The sequence below is a fragment of the Musca domestica genome, unplaced genomic scaffold (genome assembly GCF_030504385.1).
Source record: "Musca domestica strain aabys unplaced genomic scaffold, Musca_domestica.polishedcontigs.V.1.1 95, whole genome shotgun sequence".
NCBI lineage: Eukaryota > Metazoa > Arthropoda > Insecta > Diptera > Muscidae > Musca > Musca domestica.
In genome coordinates, this window is record NW_026712445.1 from 1,630,222 (window position 1) to 1,644,649 (window position 14,428).

General features: G+C 38.5%; 1 protein-coding gene across 1 annotated transcript in view; it reads left to right on the forward strand.

Moving 5' to 3' along the window:
- LOC101888934 (myb-like protein I) overlaps positions 1–14,428 on the forward strand; it is an 83,199-nt gene that overhangs the window by 49,912 nt on the left and 18,859 nt on the right. Inside the window, exons 3-6 of the mRNA XM_011292375.3 lie at positions 4,402–4,741; positions 9,360–9,493; positions 11,216–12,455; positions 12,515–12,727. Of these exons, the coding sequence (XP_011290677.2) occupies positions 4,451–4,741; positions 9,360–9,493; positions 11,216–12,455; positions 12,515–12,727 (1,878 nt within the window). The 5' untranslated portion in view covers positions 4,402–4,450. The remainder of the gene's footprint in view (positions 1–4,401; positions 4,742–9,359; positions 9,494–11,215; positions 12,456–12,514; positions 12,728–14,428) is intronic.

Consider the following 14,428-nt stretch of genomic DNA (forward strand, 5'->3'; position numbering starts at 1 on the left):
TTTCTTAACGGATTGAAAAAGCCCTACTCTTAAGTTTTTATACCCTACACCACATGTTGGTAAGGGTATAATGTCTTTGTGCATTTGTTTGTAAAACGGAGAAGCAAGCGAGCTAGATCCATAGTTACTTTTTGAGGGTATTCATAGAATCACTTTGTGGGTCGATTTATGGATGTCATCCGTCTGTCCATGTATTCTTGTGAATAAAATACAGGTCCCATTTATTATCCGATTGAGATGAAAGTTTCCAAACAATATGTGTTTGGCCCAAGGACGAACCCTATTGAAATTGGTGAGGAGCGGTTCAAATTTAGATTCCGGATTATTTGTGCACTAAATAGCCAATATTAGTCCAAATGACCTGAATTTTGGCACATCCGACCGAATTCAGTCTGGAAACAAGTACATTAAATTTAGTGAACATTGGTTCAGATATAGCTAAAGCTTCCAAATACAGGATGAGGGGAAATACTGCAACCAATTTCAGACTGCTGTCAAAATTATTCCAGTGACAGCTCATTATATTGTTTACAAGCGTACAAAAGCATTTTGGTGAGAATTTTCCAGAAAAAAAATTATTCGTGTTGGAATTCATGCGTGATAGTGTGATTTCTTTATATTTGGTTGGAAAACCACAAGTGGCTATCTGTAGGTTACTCCAGCATTTAAATATGAATAAATTCTTTGTGTCTCGTACCATCGCTCGTTACCGTCATAACGTATCGAGGTAGCGTAGCCCGACGTCAATAAAGTGGACGGAAGAAAACAGCAACATCAGCAGAAATGGTTCGAAAAGTAAAGAAGCGACTTGATCGAAACCCGCGTCGCAGTGGCCGAAAAATGGCTCGTAAGCTGAACATATCGTAATATTCCATTCGGCAAATATTGAAAAATTAGCTCGGGGTAAAGCAATTGCTGTTCCAAAAAGTGCAAGAACTTACACCGCAACAGAAAGAAAATAGACTCAAAAGATCTAAAGAGTTGCTTCGCTTGGCCGAAAGTGGTGAACTGCCAAATTTGGTTTTCTCCGCTCCGATGAGAAAACGTTCGTTGTCTAGCAGTTTGTAAACAAACAAAATGATCGTCATTGCTTGCCAAAGACGTCAGCTGAAAATGTGCACATTCGGTGGGGCACCAGAACTCAAGCGCGGGCCATGGTGATGGTGTGGGCCGCCATAACAGCCGATGGTCGCTCTCCGCTTGTATTAATCGGCCGTGGTATCAAAATAAATGCCGAATATTATCGCGAAAATATGCTGGAGGGTGTATTAAAGCCTTGGACACGCAAACATTTTGGCCTCAGACCTTGAACATTCCAACAGGACTCAGCACCATCGCACTCAGCACGCGCCACCCAAGAATGGTTACAAAATGAGGTTCATTGCTTCATTTCCAGCGTACAATGGTGTCTGGAGTATTTTGGAAAGCAAGGTAGGCACTAAAACATGCCAAAGTGTCGATCAGCTCAAGCAAGCGCTCCGCCAGGAATGGGCCAAAATACCGTATAGCAATATGCGGGCAGCGTGTGACGGTTTCATTGGCCGTTTGAAGGCCATAATTCGTGCCAAAGGTGACCAATTCGAACATATCTAAACTTATTTTAAAATTTGATGCTATTTTCTACACCTTTTGCTTCCATTCAATAAAATTAAAAAAAAAAGAAACAAGTGAAAAAGCTGTAAATTCAGCCGGGGCGAACTTTGAATACCCTCCACCTTTTGTTACAAATTTGGCATTTTTCAAAAAAAAAAAAAATAAAATCTGTTAAAAATTCTGTTAAAATCTTAAAAATACCGAATGTAGCCGTATATTAGGGTCTGTACGACGACGTGGACCTGCATAGGCAACTTTTGTTACAATATTCAAATGCGAAACTTGAAAAAAAAATCTGTTTATAACTAAAATCATTAAAATTCCGAATAAAGGGAGGAACCACGGGAGTTGTAAAACGTGGACCTGCACAGACAATTTTTTGTCATAGGCTGTAGTATCCATTACGAACTTCAAATGCGAAATAATGTCACTAAAATCATCAGAATACCGAATATCGGGGGGTGCTGTTATATGGGGGCTATACGAAGAAGTGGACCTATATGGTCCATTTTCAATACCAAAGGTCCGGCAGACATAATACACATTTGAGTTAAATTGTATCAACCTACTTCATTTCGTTCGGAAGCTAGAGTGATTTCCACAGACGGATAGACGGACGGACATTGATAAATCGACAGAGAATTTTATGCTGATCAAGAATATATATACTTAGTGGGGTCTAAAATATATATTTCGAGGTGTTACAAACGGAATGACAATCTTAATATACCCTCCATACTATGGTGGAGGGTATAAAAATTATGGCGTTCGACTTTGTTGCAGTTTTTTTTTTTTTAATCTCATGCTGTAAATGTTCGATTTTCTTTTAATTTTCTGTATTTGATGAGGCATAAAAATGGAATATCTGGTACGAAGGAGCCTACTATATAGAGGGTCAACAATTTGGATAGTCATATCAGAAGACAAATTATATTTAAATAATCTAACATTGGCTGAGGATATACATCTGTCGACTGGAACTTTTTAACTTCAATTATTTATTATCAAAATGTTGACCCTTTTGTGGGAGAGGTACCAGAAGGGGTGGATCGATACATTCCATCTTCACGCCTGGTCTTGTGTTAATAGAAATATTGATATGTGTGAGAATCGATGAAATAAGCATCAAACTAAAAAATATATAATTATTAAAAATTTTGACCCTTTGTGGGTCAATATTGTCCATTTTCGCACTTGACACAGCACAATAAAAATATTGGGCTTTGCAAAATTTAAGCAAAATTGGATGATTCGATCTTATTATTCTTATTCGCTCTTATTATTCGTATTATTTTTTGTGAGGAAGGTACCAGAAGGAGTGAATATTGTCCATCTCCGAACTCGATCTAAGTTTGACAATAATATTATGATGTACCAAGTTTAAATCAAATCGGATGCTCCCTTCGTGAGTTATCGTGAGCACCAACCAGACAGACAGATCGACTCTAAATGTCCTGAAACGGATTTGGTCCAAAGAGGGACACGTTTTTTGGCATATACCATCTGCATCCATATAGCTGTGCATATAATGACTTTTTTAAGGTACATCGTTAATTGCACCATTCATTATGTGTTTTCGCAAATGACCTTCCTTTGCATACCACCCTCCTATTTTTTCCGGGGTAATCATTATTTAGTCAATATTATTTACTTGCCTTAATTTATTTCGCTAATGTGTGGCCACAGCACAGAGGCTCATTGAATTTACTGCTGATGCTGCCTTTGGCTCTGTCAAATGGGAATCTGAAGATGTTCCTGAGCGGCTGATGATGATGGTAGCCACCGAGTGACTGACTGACTGGATTGCTGCCCGGCTGGTTAAAGGAGAAAGTTAACGGCTGAACTGCTATAACTGTTGTTGGCTTGTTATTTTCACTTTTACTTGGCCTCCATGGATGACACCAAAATGTTTGTTGTTGTTGTTGCTGCTGTTGTGGATAAAGTCATTGCAGGCTGTTGTATCACCGCTGTTTTCGTTATTTGTTATTGTTGCTTTAATGGAAAGGTCACGATTTGTCATCAAGCCAAGACACTGGTGCGATAAGAGAGCCATCCAAATGTTATGTTTGTTTTTCCTCCTTTTTTTGCATCGGAGATGTGGAGTCAGCCAGGAAGAAAGTCTTAGTTCAAATGCAAAGTAAGCAGGATTAGGGTAACGTTCCACTATCGCCAATCTGCCACAGCCAATGTTCCTCGTAATGGTGTTGGAGGTCTCCGCCGCCTCCTACTGCCAGGTAATTGAATAACACTCGTCGTGTGGTGTTTGGGTGGATGTTTTTGGTATGTGGGTTGCTGTTGCTTTGTTTGCTCTGGCTTTGGCTATGATGAAATCGATAGCGCCTGTAATGGGTTGGCCATGATTTTGTTGTTGTTGTCGGTTTTTCGTTTCTTCCTGGCATTTATTTGGTTTGGTTTTGTTCCACCTTTTTTTTTGGGGGTATTTTTTGTGGGCTATATCGGATGTAATCATCATCTGTTTAATGTCTAAGCTATGATGTATAGGAGAGTCATTTTTTTGCAAAGCAATTATGTGGCTGTGTGTTTGATGTGAGACAAAAAAAAACGGTAATGGAATGTGCAGCTAATTAGGTGGGAGGTTATAATGGGAAACGGTAGCTTAATAGCATTTGCAACAGCAAATAATTAAATCACGAATTTTGTAATGACTGGTTTTTCCACGTGGAAGGGGAGATCCTTGACTAAAAGTGTAAATCGGGGTGGCTAGAGCTAATTCGACCATTATTCGACCAAGAAATACATAATTAATTCATCTTCCAATAACAATTACCTATTTCCTTTCCTTTTCAGTTTTTTCAATTCTTGTGACCAGTGAAAAGTCCAGACCAGTTGCCCAGCTATGGCTACATCTATACTCACCGATTGTAGCAGCTTCCAGGGCTCTACAACCAGTTCTTCCAGTGACATGATGACGGGCAGCACAACTGCGGCCTCCTCGTGGTGTGCTATACCAACCTCAACGCGGATACGTTTGGTGCGCCTCTTTCGTCCACACACACGACGTGTGTTGGTAACGCCCGGTGCCACGCCTTCTTATGGTTTCTCGGTAAGAGGTGGCAAAGAATATAACACGGGATTTTTTGTGTCCAACGTGGATCGCAACAGCGAAGCTGAACAGAAGGGATTAAGGGTAAGTGAAAAATGATATTTTCCATGCAGATTTTTTCAAGGACCATTAGGATTTTTTTTCAAGGACAAAGGAAATGAAACAAATAAAAAATTAACAAATTTTAATAACCTTCCTCCTTTGGAAGACACTTTAAAATTTTCAAAAAACTAAAAAATCCGCCGAAAAATAAAGCTTAAATAAAACCGTTAAATGTGGGTTATACGAAGACGTGGACCTGCATAATGATTTTTTATCGTAGGCTTTAGTACCGATTCTAAACTTCATATACGAAATTTGAACTTCATATCCGAAATTTAAATATTGTCGTTGCAGGCTTAGAAAGTCTATCGAAAATGGTCTGCTGGTCCTTGAAAAATTAGCTTATAAAAATCATCGAAAGTATATTCCATAGATCCTCAAGAAAAGTCATTTTTAAAAATCCACGTTTCAGGCTTGAATAGTCCTCGAAAGGATGTTCCGTGGATCCTTGAGAAAGGAAAAAAATTTCGCTCAAATCATCAAGATTTCGAATATTGGGAGGTACCCATATATGTGGGCTATACGAACACGTGGACCTGCATATGTCATTTTTTGTCATAGGTTGTAGAACCCATTAAGATCTTCAAATCCGAAATTTGAAACAATTCTTGTAAATAATGTCGGTAAAATCATCGAAATTCCGAATATCAGGAGGTATCGTTATATGTGGGCTATACGAAGCGTGGGCGATTTTTTGTTATAGGTTGTAGAACCCATTAAGATCTCAAAATCCGAAATTTGAAACAATCCTAGTAAATAATTTCGCTTAAATCATAAAAATTGCGAATATCAGGAGGTATCGTTATATGGGGGCTCTACGAAAACTTGGATCTGCATACCCATCACGATTCGAAGTACTATAGAAACATTTTCGGTCGATAATTTCTGTAAAATCGTTAAAATGCCGAATATTGGGTTAAATACGGGAAATACGAAAACGTGGACCGACATGGCTCATTTACGAACGTAACCTTGCTACTGGCAAAATACACATGTGTGCAAAATGTTAGCCGTCTATCGTATTTTGTTCTAAAGATAGCACAGACGGATATCGCTAAGTTGACTCAGAATTTTTCGCTGTAGCCATATACGGAGGATATATATTATTTGATACGGCCAAAAACGTGCCTTATCTAAATAACGTTTTTATACAATAGGTCTCTTTTTGGACCAAATCCGATCTAGTCGATCTAGGGGTGTCCGGCCGTCCGTTTGTCTGGCTGATGCGCACGATAACTCTCGAAGGGAGTATTCGATTTTGACCAGACTTGGTACATCGTAACATTATTATCAAACTTAGATCGAGTTCGGAGAGGGACCACTCCTTCTGGTATCTCCCTCACAAAATGTCAATAAATAAAGGAAAATAATTTACCTCATAGGAGTCATCTGATTTTGTGTAAACATTGCAAATCCGAACAATGTTGTCAGTGTTAGGTCAGGTGCGAAAATAGAAAATATAGGCCCACTCCATCAAGTACCTCCCCCTCAAGGGGTCAAAACTTTGGATAATTGTTAATCTTTTAAGATACGAAGTAAGCATTCGATTCTCTTCAAATGTCATACATCCCAATAATTCTAATAAAAAAAGACCTGGTGTGAAGATGGAATCTTTCGGTACATTCCTTCTGGTACCTCCCCACAAAGAGGTTAAAATTTTGATTAACTTGGATGTTCATAAAACGTGAAATGAACAACCGATTACTCGGCGAAAACTCGGCCCAATCTAATATATCTACCAATACAATATCAGAAGTGAACATAGGAGATATCGGCCTACTCCATCAAGTACATCCCCCACAAAGGGTCCACAATTTTCAATAATTATATCTTTCATAAAATGCAAAATATTCCAAAAAAAAAAAATCAAATTTTAAATATTCTAATATTTTTATTAACACACAACCTGGTGTGAAAATGGAGTATGTCCGATCGTTCCTTCTGGTACCTCCCCTCAAAAATTTGGAATAATTATAAATCTCATAAATTATGAAATAAGAGTCCGATTGCCTTCAAATCTCACGCATCCTAATATATTAATTAACAAAAATATCTGGTGTGAAGGTGCGATATATATTGGATCACTTCTTCTGGTACCTCCCTCTCATCGGGTCAAAATTTTGAAAAGCCATAAAGCTCATAGACTGCGAAATGAGCATCCGATTGTTTTCAAACTTGGTACATCCCAATATTTATGTCAACAAATAATCAAGTGTGAATATGGAATATATCGGTCCACTCGTTCTGGTACCTCCCCCACAACGGGTCAAAATTTGAAATAATTATATCTCTTTTAAAAAGCAAATTCTCTTCAAATTGCACATGTCGCAATATTTTTTATAACACCAGATCTGGTGTAAAGACGGGATATATCGGTCGCCTCCTTCTGGTACCTCCCTCACAAAAGGGTTCAACATTTTCAAGAACTAGAAAGCTCATAAAGAGGGAAATGGTCATCCGAATATTTTTAAACATGACAGATCTCAATATTTCCATCGACGTATAATCTGAAGCGAAGACGGGGGAGGCCCACTCCTTCTGGTACCTCCCCCACAAAGGGGTTACAATTTTAAATAGCCAAAACGCTCATAGAATGGGAAATATGCATTAAATTTTCCTCGAATTTTACAAATCCCAATATTTCTACTAACGCAAGATCTGGTGTGAAATGTATATGTATCGGACCACCCTTCCCACCTCTCCCACAAAGTGGTCACTGTTTTCAATACTCTCATAATCAATTTCTCATAACAAACCAGGAAAGAAAGTCTTAAAGACGGGCGGGGCCGACTTTATGATACCCAACAACACCATGCTAATTTATTAAAGCTCCGCATAACTATTAAAAGTTTTTTATGGGAGAATTCCATCATACACGTTCAAAGTACTAAATATGCCGATCTCGATAAAATTTAGCAAAGGTGTTTCTGAGCTGCATTTAATATATTTCCCCAAATCGGATGAACAATAAATATGGGAGCTATAGCTATATCTGAACCGATTTCGATCAAATTTGGCATACTTATTTTTAGGCCTAATTTGGTTTGGTATGTGCAAAATTCCATACTATTCGGGTTGATATTACACGTTTGGTGCACAATAAAAAGCAAATCGGACGAAGATATTATGGGCGCTATATCTAAATTTTGACCGATTATCTCCAATTTAAATAGGGTTCGTCCTTGGGCCGAGCAACTGATTTGTCCAAAATTTCATCTGGATCGCGCAATAAATGTGAACTGTACTTTGTTTACAAAAATACATGGACAGACGGACGGACAGACGGACGGACATGCATAAATTGACCCAGAATGTGATTCTATGCAGATAATCAAAAGGAACTATGGGTCTATCTCGTTTCCTTTTGCCTATTACAAACAAATGAACAAATACATAATATCCTGACCACCTTGTGGTGTAGGGTATAAAAAAGTCGGGGATTCTTTTCAATCTTGGTATATCTAAATATTTCTCTCAACCAGAGATCCGGAGTGAATATGGAAGAAGGTATAAATTTTGAAGATATATCTCATATAAATTAAAGGAACTAGTCGATATAGTCAAAATATGGCACGTTGTAATATTTATATCAGGCTAAGGTCTGATCCGAAATGGACAATATTGGCCGACTCCTTCGGATCCATCCCTACATATATTTAAATATACAACATAAGCTGTAGGTATACATCTGACGACAGAACCGACTGATAATGTTTAACTTTTTTTAACTCTGCTCTCATAATTTGCTAGATTTTTCCTGCAATTATTTTTTTATGTTGCACAGTGTTATTATTTGGTAAAAATTCAATAGCGAACCCAATGTTTGATATTAAAACATTCAATCCTCCCACCAGTAAATCTTCAAATCGAACAGTGAAAGTGTTTTTGTTGTACTTGAGTGTTCTATTTACGTGTTGGCTTAAATGTGTTCCATTTCCAAAATTATTGTTTTCCCTCTTGAACCCACATAAAAATTCGAATTGGTAATGAGGTGACATGTTTGAAGAGTTTTGAGTATGTGTTTGTTTGGCTCAACTTGCCACCAGTCAAAAATGTTAAGTTTTCACTTTAGCACTTTGGCATAATATGATAGATTTCTTTTGGTCTGCTACTTCTTCAAGAGAACCCTCATCATGACCTTTTATGGGAGAGTCATTCACGTAGCGTCATAACACCGCCCGCTAGTCCCCCACATTCTTGGCATATTACTGTGACGCTTCAACTCCGACTGACGCATATCTGTGGCGGCCACACATGAATTTTAATTAGCAGACAACATTGTTCGATTCGGACACCTCTCGAATTTTATTTTAACATTCATGTTGGGTTTTGTTTACAATTTTCTTTTATTTTTTTTAGTGCTGAAATGTGGGTCAGTTTTTTTGAAATTAGTGATTCATTGATGTTTTATTCTAGTCTGAATGTGTGTCACCGGGTTATTTTCATCTTCAATTAGATTTGGTTCGAAAATGAAAAAAAAAACTGAAATTGATTTTTATTTTCATTTTAAAAAATCTGATCAAAGAAGTCCGATAAAAAAAAAAAACTGTAATAAATAAATATGTCAAAAATAAAAAATAATTGACTTTTCTTATTTCAGATTGGCGATCAAATATTGCGTATCAATGGATTTCGAATCGATGATGCCATTCACAAGGAATTCTGCCAACTTGTTACTAGTCAAGATCGTTTGGTACTGAAAGTGCGCAGTGTGGGCATGTTGCCATCGAAAGAGTAAGTATTTTGAGAATTGAATGAATGAATTGAGTTTTTCTGAATAGAATTTTACCTGGGGAAACTCGAATCTAGCCGGGATGAATGTGGAGGGAACCTTGATTTCAGGCTGTAAGAGTAGAGTTTCCCATAAGGGAATTTTTTAAGCGGAATGAATAGAGATTCCCAAATGGAAAATTTTATAAATAAATAAATAGAATTTCCCATATGGGAAACATGAAATCAGGCGGGATGAATGGAGTTTTCCATATGGGAAGGTTTATTCCAGCCTGGCTCAATATGAATTTCCAAGGAAAAACTTCTATTCAGTCTTTACCCGACTGGTTTTCTGTGGGAAAATATAATTTCCCGTTTTTATGCCCTCAGCCATATGGCTACATCATCCGTTTTAGGACATTTGGAGTCGATCTAACGATGCCCGTCCGTCTGTCTGGCTGGCTGGTGCTCAAGATAACTCTCGAAGAGAGCATCCTATTTGATTCAAACTTGGTACATCGTAATATAATTATCAAACTTAGATCGAGCTCGGAGATGGGCAATATCGGTCCACTTTTTGTGGTACCTCCCCCTCAAAAAAATATTTACTGCACAGAAAGAGAAAGGATGATCCGATTTTGCTCCAAATTTGCATAACTCAATATTTTTGTTAATGCTAGGTCAGGTGCGAAAAGGAACCATATCCGTCCACTCCTTCTGGTACCTCCCCCACAAAGGGTCAAAAATTTTGAATATCCATGAAGCTCATAAAACGCGAAAATAACATCCGATTCCATTAAGACTTGGTATATTTCAATTTTCCAATCAGCACATAATCTGTTATGAAAATAGTGGAGATCGAACAATTCCTTTTGGTACTTCCCCCACAAAGGGTCGATGTTTTGAATAACCAAAACGATCATAAAATCCGAAATAAGCATCAGGTTCTCTTCATATTTCACACATTTCATTATTTCAATTAACAGAAGGTCTGGTGTGAAGATGGAATATATGGGCCCACTCCTTCTGGTACCTACCCCGCAGAGGGTCAAAATTTTGAATATCTATGAAGCTCATAAAACGCGAAATTAACATCCGATTCCATTCTGACTTGGTACATCTCAATATTTCCATCAACACTAGATCTGTTATAAAGATGGTAGAGATCCGATCATTTCTTCTGGAACCTTCCCCACAAAGGGTCAAAGTTTTGAATAACCAAAACGATCCTAAAATCCGAAATAAGCTTCCGGTTCTCCTTATATTTCACAAATCTGACCCCACAAAGGGTAAAAGTTTTGAATAACCAAAACGATCCTAAAATCCGAAATAAGCTTCCGGTTCTCCTTATATTTCACAAATCTGATTATTTCTAGTAGTACAAAATCTGCTGTGAAAATGGGATATTTCGGTACACTGCTTGTGGTACCTCCCCCACAAAGGGTCAAAATTTTGAATATTCAAGAAGCTCATAAAACGCAGAATTAACATCCGATTCCATTCAAACTTGGTTCATCTCATATTTTATATAAATATTGTAGAGGTTGGACCATTTTTTGTGGTACCTCCGCACATAGGTTTCACTAATTCAAAAAAAAAAAAAAAAAAAGAACTGTTATAACAGATGTCAAAATATATTTAAATAATCGAACATCGTCTGAGGGTATAGATCTGTCGGCAATACTGATTGATACGTTTCAAATTATTACCTTTTCTTATAAACATTTTTATTTTATATCTCTGCAGAACGGATTCCGATAATCTCTCCTGGAATGTGGTGAAAATTCCCAGCATTAGTAGTACCCCATCCGAATGCTCTTTCCAATCGAGTGCCAGTACAGATCATTCCATGCTGCGCAATCGCAATGAACGAGTCGTAAATATTGTCCTCAATGTGGCGCCACGTACCAAACTTGGCTTGGGTATATGCAAGGGACCCGAATGGAAACCTGGGATTTTCGTACAATTCACCAAGGAGAAAAGTGTGGCAAGAGAGGCAGGACTACGACCCGGAGATCAAATTTTAACTGTCAACAGCATTGATTTCTCCGATGTCCTGTTCAGTGAGGCGGTGGCCGTTATGAAAAGCTCCAATAAATTAGATATGACCGTACACAAGGGTGCCGGATGTGATCTTTTCCCTGGGGAGTCAAGTGGTTACAACAGTTCTGCCAGCTCTGTGACCGGTGATCAAAGTCCCTGTTGGGGTGATGTCAAATCGAAACGTTTGACTTCGGTAAGAGAAGAAACAAATGTGACACCACCATCACCAAACCATAGCTCGACGATGGCAAAACCCAACATTTGGAATCAGGGTCTATACGAAAATGAACCCCGATCAAGATCCAAATCGAATGCAGAACGTTGCATGAAATCCATGGTCATTGATTCCAATGCCCCGGATGGTACCATGAAAAATTCCTCGAAATCTCATAAGGAGATAAATAAAACAATTATCAAGCTCTCCGAGAGTGGTACATCCATGAACAACACCTATGTGGCCACCAATCAAACAACATCACATGGGATCAAGGCGGATCCCATGTGTCACAGTTCCTTGACAAGTGGCTACAGTGAAAGTGTGTCCAGCAATGACAATGATTACAATGTTGCCACACTGACAAAGAACAATCAATCAGCTGGGGATAGCAAGAGTACCATACCACCAGTTCCACCACCAATTGCCATACATAATTCTAATGCGCCTAAAAGTATGCACAGCACACTGAACAGCCATCAAACACCCACATTTAAGGATTCCAACATTAAATTGGGTGGCCTGGCCTCGACCATGCAAAGATATGCCACCCTGGCAAATTATGTGGCCATAAATGATTTACCCAATTCCTGCTCCTCCTCCCCCTCCTCCTCAAAACCCAGTGGAGACAACGAACGTGAAACAACATTACCTTCGGGATCAAACACTCTTAACGACAACTGCAGTCTATCAAATGCCATTACCGAGGAATTAAAGAAACGAAGAGCGGTAAGAATTTTTCAGTTAATTTTTTCTGTTCAAATAATAGTTTTTTATTTTGAATTTAGAAACGCCAACCGAATTGTCAGCCCTCACAGCGCAGTGATGGCTTGAACAACAATTCCACCAGCGTCGCTGGGGAGCAAAAATCTTCCCCGAAGAGCCATAATTCTCACATTGCCACTGATGACCAACACAGTGCTCTCATGAATGAGTTTAAGCAGGCTCATAAACGCATGTTCCGAAATGGCTTCAAGGATTCGGAGTCTTCTGAAAATCAAGTGAGTATGGTTAGGTTATTTGCTTGTCAAAAAATATAAACAGAAACATTAGATGGTTCGTCAATCAAATTAAATTAATAAGGAAAGAACAAAGTCGAACAAAGCTAACCATTTCACCAAAACACAAATTTTAAGGCGACAGGATTGGAAAGTATGGCCAAACTCCTCGAAAAAAAATAAGCGTGAACGTATATCGAACATTTTTCGATAGTAGCATTTCGACATAAAGATAATTCAAAATACCATAATTTTCATAATACCAAAATATGACTAAAAAGTAAAAAAAAAACAAGTAAAATAGTATCAGTCGGTTTTGCCGACAGATGTATACCCCCAGCCTTGAGTTATGAACGTGACAGATTTGGACTATATCGGCTACTTCTTGTACTTTATATGAGATAGGTGCATATTTTCGGAAATATGCGTCAGGTAACAAATATAGCGGGCCGAAGTATTCCATTTTCATACTTCATCTAATACAGATAAAATATATTGTGCAAAATTTGAAGGAAATTGAACATTCGTATCGAATTTTATGCGATATCATAAATTCCGACAATCATAAATTCCGACATATTCATATCAGAATACTGGTTTAGAGAAATATTTAGATATAGCAAATTGTTAAGAATCACCGACTTGTTTCGCAAGTTATGACAATTATAAGTTGGCAGATCTTGTGTTGATGAAAATATTGAGAAGCTCCAAGTCTGAATAGAATCGGATGTTAATTTTGCGTTTTATGAGCTTCGTGAATACTCAAAATGTTTATCCTTTGTGGGGGAGGTACCAGAAGGAGTGGACCGATATATCCCATCTTCATACCAGATCTTGAGTTAGTAGAAATAATGGGACGTGTGTAATATGAAGAGAACCGGATGTTTATTTCGGATTCTTTCCTCGTTTTGATTATTCAAAACTGTCATCCTTTGTGTGGGATGTACCAGAACGAATGGTCCGATTTCTACCATCTTTATAAAAGATCTTGCGTTTATAAAAATATTGAGACGTGCTAATTCTGAATGTAATCGGTTGTTAATTTAGTGTTTTAAGAGCTTGATGGATATTCAAAATTTCGACCTTTTGTTGTTGTTGTTGTAGCAGTAGTACATGTGTGTGTTTGTGTTCTGCTAATCTGGTTCCAGCTCCAGGTTTAGAAATTCGGCTACTTTAACGGGCTGTAGCCAGAGATCCTCTGGAGTGAGTTGGGTAGGTTTGGCTGAGCAATTAAAAAGGTGTAGCGTATTGTGCGGGCCTGTATCACACGCCGGGCAGGCGTCACGCACATCTTCATCAATTCGTGCCCAATACGAATTGAGGCGACTACACCATCCTGAACGTAATTGCGCCAAAACTACCCTGGTTTGTCTAGGCAGCTGACGTTCTTCGGCTGCAATGGATGGGGGGTGGACTCCGAGGACGGCATTCACTTTATAACTGCTAATAGCATCCGCGACTGCATCGGTGTGAATGCCACTCAGACCTGCCTGATAGGCTTCTTGATCTAGAGGCTCTCTCTTGTAGCGCTGGACCTCCCTCTCTAGATCATGTATGTCCTTCCTGACACGCCTGGGTGGGGGAGAGTTATCCACCATATGATGGTTGGGATGGCTCTCACGGTAACACCCAAGCAGGTACTGCAACGAAAGCATATGATTATGCTGACGTAAGGGAAGGACTTTCGCCTCCTCATGTAGATGG